The sequence below is a fragment of the Manis javanica genome, chromosome 5, assembly GCF_040802235.1.
Source record: "Manis javanica isolate MJ-LG chromosome 5, MJ_LKY, whole genome shotgun sequence".
NCBI lineage: Eukaryota > Metazoa > Chordata > Mammalia > Pholidota > Manidae > Manis > Manis javanica.
Window position 1 is genome coordinate 155207376 of NC_133160.1, and position 24001 is coordinate 155231376.

Genomic DNA, 24001 nt, shown 5'->3' on the forward strand with positions numbered 1-24001 from the left:
GTTAAGTATTTTTAGAATTTCAGGATTTAGCAATTATTTGGAGAGACCTGGTTGGTAAGTGGTGTGTAGTAATTTGCAGTTTTTCTCAGGCATAACTTTGAATCACAGCTGCTCTGAAATACAGTTATTGAAGCTATTTAGCTTATAAGTGAACTTGGGTAACCTTGTGCCTATCCACCATCAAAACGAATGTTTTATTATGTTCTTTCAAATGTTCACTGCGGATTGGAAGGAATAACTGAAATTTCTTAGTTAGAATTTACCTTATTTTAAGATACAGATTTTATTCTCAGCTGCAGCATTATCTGAACTTGTTCCCAGCACGATGTTTATAGGTGTGCTGTGAAATTCTTGAGTGGCTTAAAGTTTAGGAAAAGCTATCTGGATAAAACAGTTTTAGAAAGGCTTTTACTAGAGATCTTCTTAGAGGTTATCATTTGTTCTAACAGGCTTTGTGCATTTTCTAGAATGTTCTTCTCAAACTAATATGTTTGCAGATCACTTAGAAAACGTGCAGATTTTGATTAAATAGGTAAAGTGGGACCTGAGATTTCTATGTACCTAACAAGATTCCAAGTACTTCTGAAGCTTTCAAAAGTTGAGTAGCAAGATTCTAGAGCTTTGCTGTCCCATTAAAACTCTTTTCAGTGCAGGAAATGTTCTGTGTTTGTGCTGTTCAATATTGTAGCCACCAATAATACAAGGGCTTTTGAGTATGAAATGTGGCTAGTGAGGAAAGGGACTAAATTCTAATTTTACAGAATTTTAATTAAATTTAAATTGCTACATGTGCTAGACCTCCTCTATTTTAGCCATTAATTAAGAATTGTTTTTATATTTTTAAAGGGTTGTCAGTAAAAATAAAGAATATTCAGTGGAGTTGGTATATGGATGCAAAGCTTAAAATATTTGGCCTTTACAGTAAATGATCTGATCTCTACTCCAGAATGTTTTTTCTTAAGTATGGTGGATTGCCTAAGTATGGGAGGAGAATTTGTTAAAACAAAGTCGGTTCTTGGTCCTTTTCCATACCTTCTGAAACTGGTGAAATTTGAGGGAAAATACAGGAGTGTTCATCTTCCATAAGCTCAGGCCATTTTTATATTTCCTTACATTTAAAGGTCACTGTTGCATAGGAATGGTTTAGCCACTATAATGCCTGTGGTACCTTAATGACACAACCCTAAACAGTATTACGGAAAATTGCCCTAGGTCTCTCAGGTATTAAAATCAGAAATCTGCTGTGTGACTGCTTGCCTCCACTAGAAGGTGAACCATCTTTCTTGTACTCAGTTTCTACAGGGATGCATGGTATATAATATTTGAGCAAATGCTGTTGTGTTAAGACTATAAATATTGAGTGATTTTTTTTTTATCCTCACAATTCTTCAGTATTGTCCATATGATTTATGATTTATGCCCCACTGGCCATGGTTTCTTTTCTGTAGAGCATGGTTTTTCAACCTCAGCACTATTATGTTGTAGGCTGGTTAATTCTTCATTATGGTGTGTCCTGTGCACTGTAGCATCTCTGCCTTTGCCCATCAGATGCAGTAACCCTTCATTCTACCCAAGTTGTGACAACCAAAAATGTTTGCTAAAGGGATGCAAAATCGTTCCCAGTGGAGACTCTTATTTGTTTGTTGGGGGAATACACTGTGTTATAAATTCAGGTTTATATATGAATCTCTTTTGGTTCTAGTCTTTTTCTGCATTTTGTATGGAGGAATTTTTATGTATTTTGTGAGCAAATGCTTTTTTGATGGTCTGTGAAACAGTAAGTATATTGTAATGCAGTGTTGAGACTGTCGAGGTATTCATTTTGTCCTTCTGTGTCTGTGTTCTAATTTCTTACTTAGTACTCCGAAATGCATAGTGTATTGCCTTAAGCAGCTATTATGTTCAGATAACCAAGCATTTTAGAATTCTGTCAGAACTATCAGATGTCCTCCTGTGAGGACCTGAAAAGGCTTTTCTCTGAGTTAACTTTGTGTAGTTATTTTAGCAACTATAGCTTAGCTGGGAAAAGGAAATAAGTAAGCCCCATGATTTTCCGATGTGTTCTGGGGTATGTGTTTTTCAATAAAATGTTGCTATGAATTATGAAACAGGGTTTTAATATGGCCTGTTAAATTTGTAACTTACCTTTAGGTGATGAGTCTTGAATTTGAAGACCTTTGTGGAGAAAGTAGTAGAGGGTACATAAAAATTATTTTATTTTATTGATTGTTCTGTAGAGCTGATTCAAAGATACCTAAAATAATTACTATTTCTTATGTCTGTGAACATTTTGTGCTTTTTACTTGTTAAGTTAAGTGGTAGATTCTGGAAATTCAGTATTCTTATCTTCATAAATTTGAATAGAGTCCATACGGAAATTTAGATTTCTCATGAAACTTTAAAATAAATTTTAAGGCCATATTACCATTTTAACCACTTAAACTACAGTGCTTCTGTAGTCATCTTAAGTTAATTTGGGAGTGGGAGAGACTACTTTTAATTGGTGAAAGGTTAGGAAAGATTTGAGTTATAGAATGTTTTGTTACACGTAAAATTTGGACCTGTGATTATAATAAAGTGTCACCTATTGGAAGTCCTTAGGGGAGCTACACTAATGAATTAGTAAGAATGATTATAATTGAAATACCACACTTGTTTGTAAAATGGATACTTTAAGATGTTGAACCCCTTCATTCTTTAAGCAGTACATTCTGTTTGTTTTTGATTTTGCTCAATAAAATGTCTTTCCACATGTAGTGAGTTCAGCCTCTTTTAATTAGTAGGGTCCAAATTAACTTACTAACATACTGGTAATTTTGGAACTGAGATCTTTCCTTAAATCAGGAACTCCTGAAGTTCTTTCTCAGTGTTTAGTATTGCTCATGACTGAGCAGATGGTAGTTTTTTGCTGATGAATGTCCATGAGCTTTGTGATCCTCCATATTGAGAGTGTTAAAGTTTGGTTAAGTTTTTGTTGCAGAGTTTCATAACTTAATGATTAGAATCTTGTTTATATAAAAACAAAGTGATGTGGGATTTCTTTTTATCCTGTACAGTAGTGATTTTACGTTAGCTCTATACATGCTTAGTAGATTGGACAGTCTAATTTCAAGTTGGAATCACCATCTTGTCAAAATTCTAGAATCTGGAAATGAATGATTTTGGACACTTAATATTCTATATATGAAATCCAGATTTTTTAAGATTTCTGACCATTTTGTGTTCTGGTCAGATATATGGTTAAATTTAACAAAATGGAAAATATTCTGAATATTGGTGTTAGTTTTCTTGTCTTTTTTTTTTTTTTTTTTTTTTTTAATTTTAGTTTAGAAAAATCTAACTGGGTTTATATTCAAATCTTTTTTTGGAAGAAAGACCTAATTTTGTATATGCATGCCAGCAGGGGGCATTCTAATCTAGATACTGCATTTGAAAGCAGTTTTTTTCCTAAAAATAATTGTCTCCTTTGCTATATTTTTTCTTCCAATGAATAGCATATTTTCATTATCTTTATGAAACTTTAGATTTCAAAATAAACTATGAACATTAAATCTTTAATAGTAATTTTCTGTGTCACAACTTCCAATAGTGTATCTGTTACCCAAGAAAACTTTATGTTTGAAGTAGATGAAAAAAATTTGTGAGTATCCAGAATGTATTCTTTAACATGGGAACAAAATTGCACATGGTTTTAAAATAATTTAAAGGAAAATCTAATTAAAAGTTTGATGTGAAAAATACAGAATAAATTTATCTGATAATTTTTCTCTCTTTTTTAAATTATTGTGTCTTTTGAATGAAAGATAGTTTGTTGATAAGGAAAACTGATTGGATTGTTCATTGGATAGGCTGCCAAATCATTTAACATACTGAGGTTAACTGAATTAATGCTTCAGTAAAATTTAAAATATGTCCCTTTGTCACCTCCTAAAAGCCTCCACCTACCCCTCTATCTCTGACTCTCTGACTCTCAAACACTCTCACTATTCATAGTGTATCTTCTCTTTAAACCTGGATTTGAATGCAAATGCATTGGAATAATTTTTTGTGGTAGGGAAATGTTTGAAGATGCTCTGAGATATTTGGGTTAGCCTAGTTCTTAATATCTGTGTTGATACTGTAAAGGTGTTCTCATTAGGTACAATGAAGCAAATCTTCCATATAATTGCATTAGTGATACGTGACATTAAAGCCTAATTGGCTTATTTAAAATATCTAGCACATCAATTTCTTTCAGGTTGTGAAAATTGAAAAGGTTATGAGTATAGTTAAATATTCCTGGGTGAGAAATTTCAATTTTAGTACAACTTGTTGATAATTAATTAGGACATCCAATTCTAAGAAAAAGGGTATTGAATGCCAGTAAGGCATTTGTATGTTTCTTTGACTGTAGAAATTTAAGGTTCCTGGATTTTTTTTTGAAATCCCAATTAAATTTGCTAAGTTAATTTTGATTAATAAAATGAAAACAAGCCACACAGAACTAGGATTATGATAGGACTTAAAATGTTTCAATGTTTATTCATTTTGTTTTCAGACTCACAAACTTTTATTTTGTAGGAAATCGATGAAGCCTGTAAGAGAATAAAGCGGGAGGTTGATGATTTGGGCCCTGAAGTTGGTGACATTAAAATCATTCCATTATACTCTACACTCCCACCTCAGCAACAGCAACGCATTTTTGAGCCTCCACCTCCAAAAAAACAGAATGGAGCAATTGGGAGAAAGGTAGCATAGAAAATATTCTCTTTAAGTGTTTCATTAATACTGAAAGAATTGTCTGTGAGATAAACTGTATTGAATTACAATGTTACGGGTGATTGTGATCTGGATTGCACACTACAAAATAATCTAGTAAATAGAAAAATGTATTAATGTGGAGTTTTGTATATCCTTTGATAATAGAGTAAAAACAGGTTCTGCTCACATGCTTGCCCCCGCTGCAAGTCCTTCCTTAGCAAACAAAGATTAGTTAGTGTGTATTAAGAAAAGAGGAGATGACCAAGTGCTGTTTTCTTCCCATTAAAGACCTTGGAAAAACTAAGCACTTCTTTCTAACATGCCTTGGCTTCTACCTAAAATTTTCATCAAGACCTAACCAAATTTCATGTCTGTGGGTATGAAGTACTGGTTTCATAGATCTCCAACAGTAGCAATATTCAACACTGAACAATATGTAATTTTCTTTAGGGAAGGAACTATACATCCTTTTGATATGGATGCCTGCCTGGCACAGGAAGGGAGCAAGGGTTCTCCATGGCACTTTGCTGGTGGAATGGGAGGGGGTTTGAGTTCTGGTTTGAAACAGAGTAGCTATTCTTACTTTTTATGAGATGGGGGTTCTAATAGAGTCTTTGAAAATCAGTTTGCACTATTTGAAAAAGTTCAAAAACCACTAGAACACTGGAATCACCTTGTCTTTTTTAAAGCTATTAGGTCCCATAATAGCTGTGTGTGAAGTAAGATTTTTAATTTTTGGTTTTAAAGTTTTCATTTTTTTAAGTGGATATGATTACTAACGTTCGTCACCTTGGGATCTGATTGTTGAGGATTAAGCTTGGTTTATATAGGATACTATACTAATGTATCTAGAACAAACTAGGCCCTCTTGGTAGCCACCATAAATTTCTTGAATTTATTCATGTAGAAAAAAAGTTTTAACCTGAAGTTATTACTCACGATTTATTTATTTGAGAATCACTTATGAAATTTATTGTTTTTTTATTTTTGTAATAGGGACTAACAGACTCACAACAACTTCTGCTGTATTTTTTTCAAATTTTTTGCTATTCTTGATGGTTAATGAAAAATCACAAATTATGAAGATACTTAAATATATATCATGGCTAACTATTTCTTCATATGGCTGTGTAAAAAGTTAACTGAACCAGATACATTTTTCGTATTGAAAGAAGTTCCTGAAAGGATGTGCAGCGCCAGCCTTGTTAATATAAACTAACCAGAGATTGATGTGAAAACATCACAGAGTTTATGTAGAAAGAGTATTGAATATGATTTTTAAAAGCCAGTCTGATTATAGCTTTATTACATTGAACTTGCCAATTATTTTTATCATCATACTATCTCTAGAACATGTTAAAATACTTCTTTCTGTATTTCTTATGTGTGTTCTTAAGTTTGGGGAGACCTTGAAATTTAAAATAATACTTTTACAATTTTGAAGTTGATTTATTGACTAAAAGGTACTTAGTCTCTGGAGTTTTTAGCTTGATTTCCTATCACTGGCTATGTATAAAGTAGCTGTTTCTTAAATATTTCTATGGTAAAGAGGAGTTAATGCATCCTTCAGGCAAATGATTTACTGATTTTTCTTGAAGTCATGTGCACTTTGTGTATCTGCACTTCCTTTAATTTTAAATGATGTTCTTATTTACCATTGAGTGTAATCAGCATATAGTAACATTTGCCATATTTGTTTTTCTTTTCTTATAATTCTCTTCATTCCATTTTGAGTTACTTTGAGAAGTATAGGTTAAAAGTTATTAAAACATTTTACATCTGAGCTCCTCTTTGCTCTGTTAATTATTAGTGTATTAGAAATTTAGGTTCAGTCTGGTGACAATCCAATACATGATACGTTTTGCAGGATCTATAACTTCAAGCCCATAGTGTAGAATTCTTTTTGAATTATTGCTTTTGTGTTCTTATAAATCCTGCGGATATTGAGAAGTTTCAGCAGTTGGATATTTATGTTGTGGTGGCTGTAGGTGATGAAAGCATTGGAGTCCTCAGGTTAGGCTTACCTTGGGATCCCATCCTGGACTTTTAATTCAGAACCATAACAGGGCCACAATACTACTTGATCATCCATTGATGGTGTTTAATTCAGCTGAAGCCACAGGACCTCTTGCTGAGAAATTATATTGTCTCTTGGCATGAGTTAACTGTATCTTAGAGGTTGAGAAAAGCACTGTCATAGCTTTCCTGGATGATCCCAGGTGGGAGGGAGGGAGGACTTCCTTGGCAATTGGTACACCATTCTCGTTGGTAGGAAAGACACTTGGAAGCCTAGCACGTTTAAGGGAAAATGAAAGCTTTATAGAAGGCTAGTTCATAGAGGAAGATTCAAACATGATCATAAATTTTTGATGCTGAGCAGAGAAGCTGCCTGGAGGAAGGAAAGAGTGCACTGGCCAGGCACTGACTGGCAGGCAAAAATGAGCAGGTGACCATCAGACCTCAGAGCCTGTTGGCTAAGGTAGAGGAGAAGAAAGGATTCATGGCCTTCTGCGGAAGGAGGAAGAGTATGAATTAAGATTCACGCAAGTTACATAAGGGAAAGTGGATGGGTCCCAGAACAGGAAGAACTAGTATTCAGTTGCTGTTTTCCTCTACTCTTACAAAAATGCTACAACTTTGATAAAATCCTGTTTTTATTATAAAGGACTAGAGACCAAGACTTGATTCTTTTGTTATGAATTCATTAATTCAACATTACTGTGCCAGTTATCAGAATGGAGCTTTTGTTGAGAAGTGCTGTCACTGATTAATATTCACAATTTAAAATTACATAGGAACATTTAGGGATTTACTGTCTCCTTCCAATTGTGTAAAACAAAATATGATTTGATTCATTTATTAAATTATTTAGTTTGTTCTAATAGAGAGATAATAGCTAGCATAGAGTAGAATGTAATTATTAAAAGTCTGGAACAAAGAGAATGTTTTAATACAATTTTTTAAATTCCACCAAAATAATTTTGTTCTGTATTACTTTCCATTTGGGTACCTTTTGTAAAGTAGTGTCTTGTCTTACTCTTCATTTTATTTATTTATGCAAAATAGTTTATAATAGGATTGTGGTAAAACTAACAAAATACCTTTTTAGTATTAAAGTTTTCAGATGTGGGCTATATTTAAGGTGGGTTGTTAATGGGCATTGGAGACCTAACCAGAATTCCTTTTATAAATAGTTAACTGAGTTCCTCTCATTTGGACTTCTAACATAGCACTCATGCTGAACTACTTCAAGTTCTTAGTGATCAATAAAGGTTGAGAATGCAGTACATATATTTATGTGAGGGTAGATACTTCTATCTGTTTTGATTGTGCTTGACATTTATTCAAATATTTGAATAGTTAAAGCTATAATAGTTTAACCATTAAAGTTTACTCACCAATAAATCAGTGCTATTCATCTTTTGACTAAGACTTAAAATAGCTGCTTTATAGATTTGGTGTTTCTAAAATCCAGTAACTATTCTTTGATTTTATTTAGTTTTCATTAGTGTTGTCTATACAAATAGCTGGTTTTCCTATAGCTTATTTTTAGTTTACTAATTATCATGGTGTAGAGCATACAGTGCACACACACACACAACAAAAGACATGTCCCTTATGGAGATGGTTCTATAGTTTTAAAGAGAAACTTAATACTCCACTATCTGAAGATATACTTAGTGTGGTGCTGCTGGGACATTTACACACAAATAAATTGATGTCCTTACTGAATTGGTATACCCCCCACCCCCTCCGCCAGAGTACCCTGGGGACTAAAAATCCAAACTAGTTTAACCTAAATGTATTAATGTATTACTGTGTCCAAATAGAATTCAAGTAGAGCAATTCAGGTACTGAGTTCTGCTTTGAAGTGGGATTATTGCAGTAAATCAAAGTAGATTCCATTAGAGGGCAGGATGTTGAAGGGGGAGGGGGTAAATCTAGATGACAGTTTACTCCTAACCCACTTAATACAAAAAGATAAAGTTGGCAGTAATGGTGAACTTTTTACCATAGGGTATGTTATCTATTTGGGATTATTTATCTGAAATAATTACTTGGTCAGTTATTGTTTGAACGCTTACTGCCAAGTTACAGCATAGAAAGCTTGGACCATTTATGTGTATTTCTATTGGTCATATGTAAGTCCCTTGACAAATTCAGGATTACTTTGTGTTGTGACCAGTTCCTAATGAGATCATTTGTCACTTAAATCTAGAACATACTTAGGGTCTGTCTCACCCCACTGTTGCGGTTCCAAAGCAGCCAGCTTGTCATCTCATTTATTTGTCTGTTGTTTTGCATTATGTATGTGTGTATGTTTTCTTCAGTCTTAGCTTTCTTATTTAGCCTTTCTTTTCTACAGCTCTTGTGGTAAAGTCATAGTAGTAGTTTCCTCAGTCATTCAGTTTATAAATGTGTTTGTCCCTTTATTGTCCCAAATCCTACCTCCATTGGTTTCAGAACTCTGTCCTTTTTCTCATGGTTATAGATACTTAGTAATTGTTAAATCTATTTTTATTACCTAAAGCTTTTTTAATCAAATCACTTTTAGTTTTTGGGAAAAGCTTGAAAATCATGTTTCTTGAAGGTGTTTTTTAATACTTATATTTTAGAGTTTTGCATTTGGATGGCAGTAGACTCATTAATAAAGATACGAGACTTGCCAAGTTGGCATAATCACAAGATTCTTCAAACACTTGTAGAAGTACATTTTTGCACCTACTTATAAAAAATAATTTGTTACACACATCCAAAGAAAACATATGCACACTAAGTGAAATTATTTTGGGAAAAAAAATTAACTACTTTAAAATACTAAGGAGTTGACCACATCAAGAAATTCCATCACACTGTATTCTGTTCTAGAAGAAATACAAGAAATTAATTTTTCACAGTAACTTTTTATTCAGAAAAAGTTAATTTCCTCCAGTATTCCAGAAAATCACAAGACCTCCAAGCATACGTAGTCACTTCTGTGTAGTTTATAAGGACTTTCCACATGCATTATCTAATTTTATTTATTTCAACCTTGTCTTAGCCAGACTAATAATAAGAATTATAAAAGGCAATTGAGGCTTGTGGATATTAAATCCTTTCCACTATAACTTAGCTACTTAAAGTTTGATTATTGGCTCTGCCACGTACCCCTAAATTCATTGCTTCTTCCACTATACCACACTTGACTTTCTAGAAAAATTAAACTTGGTTATATTTACCGAAGTTTATCTGTCAGCCTAATACCTTGGTTTTTGTTTCAGTTCTGATTATGGAGCATGCCTGTCATTTAAATACCTTGAAAATTTATAGTTGACTGCTCAACACCACAGGGGTTACAGGTACTGAACCTTCTGCCACATGCAGTCAAAAATACACAAACAGAAATTTGACTCTCCAAAAGCAACTAATAGCCTGCTGTGGACTGGAAGCCTTGCCAATAACAGTCAATTTATACATATTTTATATGTATTATATACTGTATTCTTATACTGAAATAAGCCAGAGAAAAGAAAGTCTTCTCATGTTGTTGCAAATTCCAATATACTTAGTGCAAAAGGCCACATATAAGTGGACTCACACAGTTCAAACCTGTGTTGTTCAAGGGTCAATTTTATTTCAATAACATCAAGCCACCTGTGGTTTCTTACCTATTCACTAGTTAGCAGTCTTTTCAATTGACCAATGCAAAAAGGAAGCATTATGGTTTTAACATGTAAATTATTCTAAAATATTATCCTGTTAGTGATTCTGTAGCTTGTTTTAAAACCTGCAGGATTTCCTAACATTTTGAGTCCTTTCACTTCCTATATGTGCCTATTCTTGCCTTTATACTCTTATTTTAAGTTGAACCTTCTATTGCTATCATGCTTCCATCTTCTCAGTAAGCTTTCCTTGTCTTCTCTGTGGAAGTACACCCTTTTTAAATCTCACAGAAAATCTGTGGTGTTGTTTACACTTTCTAGCCATGTCTAATCTTCCTTTACAAATGTTAAAGCTATAAGAACAAGACTGTATATGATTCATTTTATGTGTCAACTGCTTGCATATACAGGCATCTCCCACTTAATGGCAGTAATCTGTTCTTGAAAGTCAAATGTTCTGGGAAAAAATGCTAATGAGGATTTCATTTTCCCATTGTTTAAAAAGAAAAGTTGCATGTCATTTTCCAGCCTGTAACCAGTTTTCTAAAACATACCTAAAATATAGTGAAACACCCACATAAGAAAAAGAAGCCAACATGTTAGTATGTAAATGTTTTGAACATTTTTCCCTGGCAATAAAAAGTTCAAATGATTGTTAACATTGTTTTGTATGCACTAACATCCTCCTTAAGAGTGTATACTTTCTAAAACATCTACATTCAGCTCTGATGATCTGCCAGTTTTTCCTGGATTATAACTTGATATTCCCCTTCCCCTGCAATGTGCCATTTTGTTTAAACTGTTGAGTTTTGGTAATGCAAAGTTTTTCTTTGTAAATATTGCCTGAAAATGTGGAAGTATTATGCCCATTTTGTGTAGTTTGGAAATATTAAGAAGTGTTATGTCAGGGAGACATTCCATGTGAGGTGAAAGCTTTTACTGCTTTATCAATATTTTTCTTTTGATTCTTTCTTTCAATTTGAATAATCAAAGCATAATGAGGTTAAGTGATAACCTTAAGTAATGACTTGTTGAAGAAGGAAGTTGCTGTGATGAGCTAAATGAAATTCTGAATTCTTAAACATTAATTTATCTATGTAACATAGGCCATTAAAGATTAAATCTTATTTCTAGTTTATTTACTGGCTTGAAATTTGTTGTTTAGTGAAAGTTAATGGCTAATCTTACTGATACTTGGTTTTTACTTGACTTGTAATTTATGTGCTATTTATTTCTTAACAGGTAGTTGTATCAACTAACATTGCAGAGACATCTTTGACAATAGATGGTGTGGTATTTGTGATTGATCCTGGATTTGCAAAACAAAAGGTACATACTTAGTTGTATACTTTTAATTAGTGTTAGTTTATTAGTACTTATTGCCTCCTCATTTAATAGCTGAAATTTACTTTTTAGAATTATTTTCATGTTTTTCTTGTGTTGAATTTTTCAGACTTCTGTCTTTGTGTTCTAGCTGGCTCTCAGATATTAAGCCCATGTTTAATGTTTAATCCTAGGCTTTTCTTTTAAGGTTGCACTGATTTCTTTGTTTCTGTGTAGTGATGAGTGCTGTGGTCTGTAATGTCTTATTAAGGAGTGTGGGTTAGTAAGAGTATAAATTCATCATCCCTGTAGATTAGTCACTTAACCAATTAAAATTTGAGGGTCAGTTGTGTGTCAGGCACAGTTTTTAAAAACAGGTATTGTCTTAACCTTGTAGTTTAACAATACTAAGTATCAAACACTTTGTGCCAAAGGGAGTAACTATTCAATAAATATCGTGTATATTTTATTATTTAAAGATCTTTGATTACATTTTGTAGATAAAATGGAGAATTTGTTATAAATAATCATGTTTTTGATGAAAAACTTTCCCTTTAAACTGGCAGCATGTAACTGACCTCTGGACTAAGCTCAAAATACTGTTCTTGATGTCCATCCTGAACATTAGTTATAGAGATTGACAGGTTCTTTTCAGGCAGAAACCTTCAGCACTATTCACTATAGAAAAACAAGGTAAAACTGATAGAACTGAAGTCATTTTAAATTAGAAAAAGTAAAGATGATGTAAGCTATCAATGTGTTAGGTAAGAGCCTTTTTGTATCAGCTAAGTCTTTCAGAATGATGGATTCATTACCTGAAAGTAAGTTAAGGCATAAAGATGATGAATTCTTTGTTTCTGTTGCAACGTGATTTATGGCAGTCATCAATGGTACTTTATTTTGGTATCAGCTGTGGGCTTTAGATACTTCTGTTAGATCACACTTCATGTTTAACTGAATAATGAATCATTTTTACATAATTTCCAATAGGTGTACAATCCTCGAATCCGAGTTGAGTCCCTTTTGGTGACAGCCATTAGTAAAGCTTCAGCTCAACAAAGGGCTGGTCGAGCTGGACGTACCAGGCCTGGGAAATGCTTCAGACTTTATACAGAAAAAGCTTATAAAACAGAAATGCAGGTAAAGGATTTTGCTGTATCCTTCCTATATGTGTGGAAGGTTAAGTTGAATTTGTTACCAGAAGAAAATTGCTTCATTTATTTCATCTTTGCTTTAGCATACCATAAGCTCCTTAGTTTTGCTCTGAATGAAATTTATGATGCAATCTGCCAATACAACTCTTTGTTACCATTCTAAGTGGATGGAGGTGGACAACCCTATAAAGATAGTTTGCAGAAAGTATCTGATTTCTTTCTAGTTGATTCCACAAGTATTTTTCTCTTCTGAGTCCGTGGTTTCGAAGTAATGCCAAAGAAAATAACCAAGGAGACAGAGAACAGATATGTTTTCTGAAGTAGCTAAGGAGACAGAGAACAGGTATGGTTTCTGAAGTAAGAGAGATAAGGAATGTTTAACAGAACATATGTTTTTGTTTTTTGCTAGGATAACACCTATCCTGAGATATTGCGTTCTAATTTAGGATCAGTTGTGTTACAATTGAAGAAACTTGGTATTGATGATTTGGTGCATTTTGATTTTATGGATCCACCAGGTATGAACTCTCAAAGGATATTTTATCAAACCTTTCAACCAAAACTGACTTCCTCTGTATCCTATTCAGTGTATATATTATATACACTTTACCTTTTCTTCCATTATGTATCAAGAGAAGTCCTATATGGTTACCATTAAAACTAAAAGAGTGACAATTATATTAACATTTTTTTCTTTTTCTTCAGAATAACTTAATTGGGCATGAAAATACGAGAAATTTCCTTTTTCTTATTTTAAGGACAAATAGTTTGATAAATGTTAACAATTACTTAATTTAGAAAAATGACAATTTTAACTACTATATAGGAAGATTTTGCAATTTTATATGATTGTTTGCTATATTTCTGTAACTGAATTTGATCACAGTTGAGTTTGGTCCACTGTAGAATAAAAAATGAGAATGTTTATTATAGTTTGTCACAATTTTTCTTATTAAGGCAACTTGTCTAATATTAGATTGTGTTTTACCCCTAGCTCCTGAAACTCTGATGAGAGCCCTAGAACTTTTGAATTATCTGGCTGCTTTAAATGATGATGGAGATCTGACTGAATTGGGATCCATGATGGCAGAATTCCCTCTAGATCCACAGCTGGCTAAAATGGTTATTGCAAGTTGTGACTACAACTGTTCTAATGAGGTCCTATCTATTACTGCTATGTTGTCAGGTAATAGAGGGAAAGGAACTAAAAACCCAGCTCCTCAAAGTTTGGGTGGACTTTACTTTTGGTTTTGTTTTTTAATATTTAGTATGATAGTGGATTTTATAGATGGTTTTAAGGAATTCACTTTGTTTCCTAAGTATCTTGTAAATAGCTTCGTATTGACACAGTATCAACAAAAGTAAAATAAGTCATTGTGCACAAAATATACTAAAAAATATTGGCTTTCTTGTGTGCAAATAAAAATTGCAGTAAGAAAAGAATAACTCTGAACACAGTTGTAACTAAGTTCATTGGTAGATTATCATTGTTGCGGTTTATTACTGAGAGTACAAGCAGAACTTTGTTCTAGTAATTGGCGCTATTGAGTAAGCTTTAGATGAACCCAAACTATCATTTAAAGTGAGCTTTGTCTACATGTGTAGGTATGTATTCCAGCAACAGACAGACAAACGTGAATTTCAAACTTAGTATCAATTAAATAGAAGTAGTAATGTAAAATTTTAGGTTTAAAATTAATCTGATGATAATTCTTTTATAATAGCAGGAAACCACTTTTTATAAAAGAAATGCATCTAATAGATAAAATTGCTGATTTTGAAAATTAAAACATTAAGCTCAACAAATATTAGTGCTCTTCTTAGTAGCAGTAAAACTTAATCCACATGAATAGTAACTTGGAAGTTTGATTTGCCATAAAGAAGAAATACTGTTAAAATACAAATGTACACTCATTCTTACAGGAAAAAATAGAAGTCATCTTAAGTTTTTACTGACAATCAGAGTACTCTGTAATACTAGTTTCAGTACTGGGGAAAATTGACTCTAGTCACACAGTGGTTTATTGGTCTTAATTATACTTTAATGCCTCATAATTCAAAATCTCATATGAAATTAAAGGATAAATTGAAAAATTTCTTCATAAAATTTTGGCTTAGTTTAGGTGTATGGTATATTTTAATGGTGTGAATTTTTTTTATTTAAGAACTAGTTAAAATGTTTTTTTGCCGAGTTATTACTGATCAGACTCAGAGCAGATGGGCAGGGCAGTATCGAATCATTTTAATAAAATTGTAGTCTCACTTGCGGAGGTGGTGGTAGGTTGTTGTCTGCCTTTCTTCTATGTTGTTTTTGTTAGATTCTCCTGGTTGTACTTATCCCAAGAAGTTAGTTCATAGAGAATGTGTGGGGCAAGAGTTAATTATTCGTATATTTATTTGTTACCTCCCCAGTTTTGATTCTTTCAGGTTCTCTTACCAGGCATATTATGTAATTCCCATTGTTTGAATTTAGAGTATTAGGCCCTTAAAACGTTGGTCATTGTGATGCAGTTGAAATCTTCAACTACATCTCTTTATTTGTAGTAGGAGTTCTGCAAAACTTAGGGTGTACTGGTCGTCTTCTGTAGCACACCAAGAGAATGAACATTTATATGCGGCAATTAAGTAAGCATGACATTTGTGGGGGGAAATGTTAAAAGGTGAGGAAGAAGTCATGGAACAAAAATAGGTTGCTGAGCTTGTAATACTTTGTTTTTCCATTTAAATAATTTCTGAAGTTTTCAGGACCTGATATAAATAGTGCAAATCAGGGGCCTTATGGAGTTCTACTTACTCCCACTCTTAATTGGTGGTTAGTTCACATTAACCTTCACAGCTATGAGAGGTTTCTGTACTTTCATGAATTAACCTTGCTTCAATTACATTAAGCAAGACTTTTAATAATTACTGTGATCATGTGTCATTGTCTCTACTTGGCTTCTTTGGCATCTTTTTAAAGGGGAAACTGTATGGGAAAGTAATTTGATACTGTATTTGATCTCATTGTTGATTATTCCCATTATTTTCTCTGAACTGATAATTTATAATTTTTTTATTGACATAGTTTTAAGAGCTTTAAAAATGTGTTGACAAAGTCCCAAGCTGTTAAGTATTTTTATTTTCATATTGCTTTTATGACTATGGAATTGCTAAAGTGAATTAAGGAAAGTTGTATTTCAAAAATTGTAGTGCACGCTTTGTAACAAATGAAAGTTTTGTGTGAATTAATATTGAGGCTCTAAACAAATACATATTTTGATGACCCTTGAAATGACTGTTTCAGACTAATTGTCAACTTTTTTTAAATACTGGATTTTGCTTTTATTGAGGTTTTGATTCAAGTTTTTTTTTTAACTTGGGACTTTATTTACTAATCTTTTTATTATAATGATGGAAAACTAGGGTGACTAAGCCCAGCCTTTTTGAATTTTCTTAATTCAAAGGCGGTTTAACCTTCCACCACTACTGCTATCATCAAAACCCAGGATTTCATGATTTTTTTTATGTTTACATATGCTGCTGCTCACCGGTGCTAATAGTGATACCCACCAGTTGGTAATAGCCACCAGCACTAGGGAAAAAAAGTACAAGAAATATGGCAATAGACTGGTTGGAAAGTTGTTTTTAGCCCTGCAGTGCGCAAGTATAGCTTCATAACTTTCATAGCCATTCAGTGGATTCAGTGAATGGCCTTTTGAGCATTTACCTAAAAGGCTATTGACACCATAATTCTGGTTATTGGTAGAACTATCAGCACTGGTTTTTTAAGTAAGTTGAGCTTTCTAGTACTTTGATGGCCTTCAGAATAGCTGTTTTGATGCCTACTTTTAGATCTAGTTAAAGTAATGAGGTGCTCTGTAGCTTTGAAACCCTCTTGTCTTACAGATGTGGTTAGGTGTTGATGTACCAAATCAAGGTAGTAAACAGTCCAAGATGCAGTTGGAGGCCATCCTGCCCTGCCCTATGCTCTGTGAACTGACCTAGCTAGGCCTTGTTCCTCTATCTGTGAATGCGTGACTCATCGATATGGGCGTTTGTGTTGGGCCCATACCAACCTTGTTTAGTCCCACAGTGTTTTGTTCGCCCCACGGAGGCCAAGAAAGCTGCAGATGAGGCCAAGATGAGATTTGCCCACATAGATGGAGATCATCTGACACTGCTGAATGTCTACCATGCCTTTAAACAAAGTAAGTATAAATTAGATTGAAGGCACTCTTTTGTCTAAATGTCACTTGCAGCATATAAAATGTTTCTTTGTCTCAGTTTCATTTATTATCTATGACAACTTTACATTAGAAACCCAGAGGTAGTAGAAAAAACTCCTGACTAGCATTTAAAATAGAAATTGCCAATCTTTTTCAAAGTGGTTTACTTTTATAATCGGGGAAAGCATTGATGATACAAAGCTGGAAAATACAGAGTGATAAAAATGAAATACTTAATGTAAAACTTACCTCTAACATACAGAATTTGGTAACACTTGCTTATTGTTTTTTCCATAGTTTTGCGTGAATAGTTTTATATCTTTTATAGAATTGTCACTGTCTAATATTTTCACTAGTCAATAGGTCTTTCATAAAAATAAAACTAACAAAGTAGGAAAATGAGCTATAAATATGAATGACCATTCTCAGGCTATAAGAGTTACATAAACATGAGGGGAAAAATTCAAATCTACTTTAGTTAAAAAAAATGCATTAAAAAGTTACCATTTTCTCACCTGTAATATTGGCAAAGGTTAAAAAAAGTCCTTAACTATGGAGTAGTGGGTTTAATGGAACTATCATACACCAGAGGTGGGAATATAAATTGATGTCTTTATGAAAAGCAGTAGATTTTGTTACAAGAGCCTTATCTAATTTATAGCCTTTTACCTAGAAATAATCTATGGTCATCTTTTCATTATTCTGTGGACACAGACAGGTTGAAAGATTTTTATCCCAGAATTATTTGTGATAGGGAAAAAAAATGGAAACTACCTAAATACCCACCATTAGATAGTTCAACAGTTTATACCACCCACATGATGAACTGCTGTTACATCTGTAAGTAATTTTTTAAGAGTGATTTTAGTGACTTGAAGAATATTTTCTGGTTGTTTGTTTGAAAGTGAGGAAACAGTAAGTTATTGCCAGATGCGGTTGTTGGGGTGAACCATTTGTAAAAATTGAAGGAAAACTTTCATAAAGGTGAAAAAATGCAGAAATAATCACAACAGGTCCTGAAGATGTTTTGTTTCTATGTGTCCAACTCTAACCTGCTGGATTATACATAATCAAAGAATGATAGCCCTATATCACCACCTTTTACCAAAAAGTTGGGTTCTCAAATCACCCTGGTTTGTGGTTTCTGTTAATAAGTTAGTTTCCTAATTTATAGCATTGACATTCAGATTTTGTACCTCTGGTTTTATTTGTGACTCATTTTTATTATCTCATAAAAATCCTGTTTACACTCCTGAAATGGTTTGTTGGCTTTGGCACATCTCTGTAGGAGAGGGGTTGAATTTATTCATCTCAGGGTCCAAGTGTTAAGATGACCAGTATGTGGAACAGAGAGCATACATAGTAGCCAAGGCACTGCACATTGGTCTTACAGGTGGGCTCTGGTGTGGTTGAATAGAATTGATGAATATCAGGTAAGAGAAAGGGTGGAGCCCTTTTTCTGTCCATGTCTAACAAATTTGGGGCAGATAAGGGAGGTCAGTGAAAAGTGATGGAGAAACCAAAAGGTGAAGGCCAGTACCCAGTTTTCTTCAAGAACATTTATTTTATCCCTTTCCTGTCTAAAGTATTGGTAATACATAATGTTAAAGACTTTATCCCTGATAGGATAGGTCAGTTCAAGAAATATACATATTTCCTGCTGTGTGTCAAACTGTTTACTATACTGGTTGATACTATGTGACCACTAACATACGATCTATGAACTAAAAAAAACACCCTGTAACTTGTATAAAAGGAAGAACTTGAGAATCAGCAGATTCGTGTCCATCTTGGTTCTCAGAATCTTGTGATATTTAATAGTAAGTGGAAATTAAAAGATTTCTAAAGGAGCAACATGTCTTTTTTTACCCTATTTCTCTCACAAGACATTTTAATTCTTTTAAAATTAGGGGATTGTGTTACTTTGTTAAGCTTTTAGTAACTAGCACAGCCCTGTTTTTGAATTTTGTAATTGTGCTTTGAAAGTAAAGTTTAGGATTCCTATTAAGGACTGTATTTTGATCTTAAATATAAATGTAGCAGTGCAGTATTTGAAATTAGAGGAGTCTTATATTTGTATTTAAAATGATAAAATTACTATATAATACTTGTTCTTTATGTACATATTTGACAGTTGAGAGCTTTCTGGGAAAAGCGTGAACAGTAGATATATAAAAGCTTTATCCTACCCCTTCTAAATAGGATTAGCAAAGGGGATGTGTCATGAGTTGCAGTGGTAGCATCTACTCTCTTAGAAGCATGATCCTTTCCTGGTAAATGCTTCTCAGCTGCCATAGGGATGATAGGTGTTGATTGGTTTTAGACCTTTTTGCTTTATATACTTCTCTTAATATAAGAGCAAAGGAAATAGGGTGATTGTACATTTCATAGAAATGTCCCCATTAGTTACAGGATTTAGCCTTTAATCACTGGCTGCCACCTTTTCAAATAAAGAGAGCTATTTAAAAAATAATACCAAACTTCCAAATCTCCACATACTCTTTGGACATTCCATATCCACTTACTGAATTTAGAGTATTTTCACTAACAATTTTTAAATGATACTATATTATTAATTGAAACATTAAATATATTTGAAAAATATCTAATACATTATAGTTGGTAGTCAAGAGGATCTGTTTCATTAGCGACTGGGTTTTCACATCGCAAAGCTAAAATTCATCTTAACACTATTTGTTTAAATACTTTTGAGAAACAAAACTAGATTTAAGTTTTTGCAGCTCCTTATTTTCGGTGGTGTGTGTTCACTGGAATGGTGTGGCTTTATATCTTGAGTTGTTTACTGTGTTGGTGAGAAATAAATAGATAAAATTATTTTAACAGAATATTCCCTTTTAAAATTTTTTCCTTCCTATGTATCAAATTATTTCTCAAAAATTTAGAAATACAGTGGAACTACCATTTATCTTGAAAACTTAAAATTGACATTTTGTTACTTTTTACCATATGAATTCCAAAAATTTAGAACCTTGGAAAAGCTACAGATGAAAGTCAGAAAACCAACCTTTCTCAAAAGTCCCCTTTTTATAGTCTCAGCTTTGAAATTTCCATTGCTTTTCAGCTTATTAAAGAACATCAGCATCAGCAAAAATACCTCTAAAGCATACTTTCTATTTCATCTCCTGAAGATAATTCAGTGTTTTAAGTATCAGTAAGTTCAAATGGATACCTTCATTTCTCATTACACATGGGTTAATTAATAGACATTTTAACATGCCAATTCTTTATTTTAAGGATCAATTTACTCCACCTACTCACTCACTGTTTCTGATATGTGGCCGTATTTTGTAATGCATAAACATTTATTAGTATATACTGTGTTGTTCCTCTGAGAATCTATTAAGAAAATGTTATCTATTATAATTGGTGGTAGAAGCCTAGAACCATTGAGAACAGAACATGTCTAAGATAAATACATGTCATAGTAGCAGGGGGAGGATCAACACAGTTGTAGGCTTTAAGGTTTTTTTCCTCCCTATTTCACAATAACCTTCTTATTAATTAAAGAGCCTCCAATGTAAATGAACTTTTCCATTTTGACTGTCTTTGGGACATAAAAAATGCCATTGTATAATATATTATGCTACCGTTGGAGTTTTTACTTAGATGAGCAATACTAGGTTGGTTGGAACTGTCAAGGATTCAGCAGTGGAGTACTATCCCTTTGGTAACATAGAGGGAAATTACTTAAAGTGCTTAAGTAAAAGCCTTCTTTTGTTTAACATAGGAGTTGGTGGTACCAGACATGTCTTAAACTGTATCACTTGTATTTTAAACCTGTTGGTCCACCACTGAGAGTTCCATGGATCACAATAAGACACAACGTTCTAAGTGCTCCAGCTCAGGAATAATGAAAGAAAAATATACCCAGTAGTCACTTGAGTCCATTTTTATGACCTTTAAATTGTATTTGATCCTAATCTAAAACTATCTTTTCTTGGAAAATGAGAAAGACACGGCATTGTAACAAATTCCCTTAGCACACCCCATCTGACCATCTATTGGAAACAACTAGGTGGATGTTCATGGGTAAAATGATTTAATTCATTAAAAAATAATTTATTTAAAAGTACTGTTGTGTCTTCCAATAGCCAAAAACCTTAATGGTATTCTGATAGAACTTGACTACAGATTTTTAGGAAAGCTGATGACATTGTGATTCACTTACAAAAATGATGTGGGTAAATCCCCTTTCTGGATTATTTAGCTTACTCTTTATAATGATATTACTCTTTAATTAGATAATACATCTACTGGATGATTCATGGCCCCTCCTTTGTTTCCCTCCCTCCAACTTTGTAGATCATGAATCGGTTCAGTGGTGTTATGACAACTTCATTAACTACAGGTCCCTGATGTCAGCAGATAATGTACGCCAGCAGCTATCACGAATTATGGACAGATTTAATTTGCCTCGTCGAAGTACTGACTTTACAAGCAGGGACTATTATATTAATATAAGAAAAGCTTTGGTTACTGGTTATTTTATGCAGGTATGTGCATAATACAGAAATGCATAATTAAATGTTTACATAATACTGTTTGCTTTCTATTATAGGCCTTTGAGCCCACTTAAACACAAAAGTCAGTTTAAAAATACCTATAAATAGTTCTTAAATGTTATGTACAGATTTTGAAAGGACTGAAATACTAAGAAATTGTGGGTGTCTAATGCGTAACTAATTTACTAAATTGCAAAGGTAGTGATCCAGTTGTGTAGAAATGAGTTTTAGAATTACTTTTAAAGTAATGGAGTCTTTTTTTGTAACAAATAGGTATGTTGTCCATTTTCAGGTGTCATTAGCAGCTATTCAAGGTAAATTTCAACTTTTGCCTTTCAGTAAATATATTTAAAGGTTTATTTAAATCTAGGTCTTAATTGGAGACATAACAGTACTGAAAAGAAGCAGTTGTCTGAATGGATCCAGAAGTGCTGTTCACTTTATTCTTCATGCAGTTCAGATATTTTAAACAACTATTTCATTCAGTCTTGGAGAGTGATCATTAGTATTTATAACTAAGACATTTTGGAGCTGCAAAAGCCAAAAATGTCTAAAGATGAGTAATAAAGATGAAAATTTTAATATGTTTCATTTAGTTTTAAGTGGATTATATTGGATGAACTGAAGTAAAGCTTGTCAGGAAAATAGAGTGAACATTTACTTTAAGGATTTGAGACAAATTGTTTTTAAAAAACTCAATTTTTCTGGTGATAAAATTGAAAACAAATCAGTCCATTACTTGAGATGGGATTGGTTTTAATTATCTCTTCTATCTCCTGCTTCTCTTTTCATTCTGTCTTCTGGCTATGTCTGTTTAGCAAGATGTGGTGTGCCTTGAAGGCCAGATGAACTCAATAAATAGAATGGATCTAAATACACTGAGTCAGAATAAAAGTAGCTGCATTTTCTGTGTTTGAAATCAAAGCAATAGTAGGAATGTTTATTGTGGCAGCTAATAAGACCTTATGCTTAGTAGTGTTAGGTGAGTAATAGATATGAAAATTCTTTCCCCAGACACCTAATATGTACTAGTGTACACTAGCTTTTGCATGTTCTAAAATTTGCTTTTAATAACTCAAAAATGAAGACTAAGGCAACTCAAGCATCATGGATTTCTAATTCTCCCAAGATTTAAGATGTCTTAGAAACAGCGTGCAGTATAGTTCCTGTCATCTCATAGGTAGTTAATAAATACTTATTGAATGAAATTGTGTTCATTTGCTGTATTTTTATTAATATTCATTTCTGTTATTCACACATAATTTTTTTTTAGTAAATGTGAGAGAAGGTGTATATGAATCTTTTTTTTTTTGAGAGGGCATTTCTCATATTTATTGATCAAATGGTTGTTAACAATAAAATTCTGTATAGGGGACTCAATGCACAGTCATTAATCAACCTCAAGCCTATATCTCAACAGTCTCCAATCTTCTGAAGCATAACAAACAAGTTCTTACATGGTGAACAAGGTCTTACATAGTATTCACACATAATTTTTTACTTGAATTCTAGAATTGGAAAAGGCATATCATCATCTTCTTCAATATTTGTTAAATATTGAGTGTCACCAATTAATGGATTATAGATAGAAATATAGACAAGAAGCTCATGTACCTTCTTTATTCTTTTTCTCCCCCCATTCTTTTTCATATTTTTTCCTTGTAGGTCAGTTTTTGCTTTTTACTCCCTTATACTTTTTTGTGTGTGTGTCTTAAATATGAATCTTACAGTAATTGTACTAGTATTCTACATAGTAGGTTCTTGATGTTGATACGTAAGGCAGGAGGGATCATATAGTAAATATTAATTAGGCTCTTTGGGCCCATTAAGTCCCTGTTAAACTACTCACCTCTGCCCGCCTGTGTGTGAAAGCATCCATGAACAAATGGGCATACCTGTATTCCAATAAAACTTTACTTATGAACACTGAATGAGAATTTCATGTGACTTTCACTTGTCACTGAATCTTTTTCTTTTGTTGATTTTCCCCCCCATGATTTAAAGATGTATGGGCATTCTGACAGGCCTTAGGAACGCAGGCAGTGAGTTGGATTGGCCTGTAGTAATTTGCTGATGCTTGCTTTTAACAGGCAATGACGAATAGGTATAGCCATAGAATAAAAAGCAAAAGGTGAGGCCTGCCTGTTCTAATTATGTAGGTAGCTTTATACCACTTTTGTCTTGTAGCTAGCATATCAGAAGCATTGTATTAATTTACTGGGTTTTGGTTTCAGGTGGCACATTTAGAACGAACGGGGCATTACTTAACTGTGAAAGATAACCAGGTGGTTCAGTTGCATCCCTCCACTGTTCTTGACCACAAGCCTGAATGGGTGCTTTATAATGAATTTGTTCTTACAACAAAGAATTACATCCGGACGTGTACAGATATCAAGCCAGAATGGTAAGCAACA

At 33.2% G+C, this 24001-nt stretch overlaps 1 protein-coding gene across 1 annotated transcript in view; it reads left to right on the top strand.

The window, feature by feature from the left end:
* The window catches only part of DHX15 (DEAH-box helicase 15), a 52246-nt gene that overhangs the window by 26469 nt on the left and 1776 nt on the right, over positions 1-24001 (top strand). The window contains exons 6-13 of the mRNA XM_017653383.3: positions 4561-4728; positions 11625-11711; positions 12696-12845; positions 13269-13377; positions 13854-14045; positions 16924-17046; positions 21388-21578; positions 23822-23991. Of these exons, the coding sequence (XP_017508872.1) occupies positions 4561-4728; positions 11625-11711; positions 12696-12845; positions 13269-13377; positions 13854-14045; positions 16924-17046; positions 21388-21578; positions 23822-23991 (1190 nt within the window). The remainder of the gene's footprint in view (positions 1-4560; positions 4729-11624; positions 11712-12695; positions 12846-13268; positions 13378-13853; positions 14046-16923; positions 17047-21387; positions 21579-23821; positions 23992-24001) is intronic.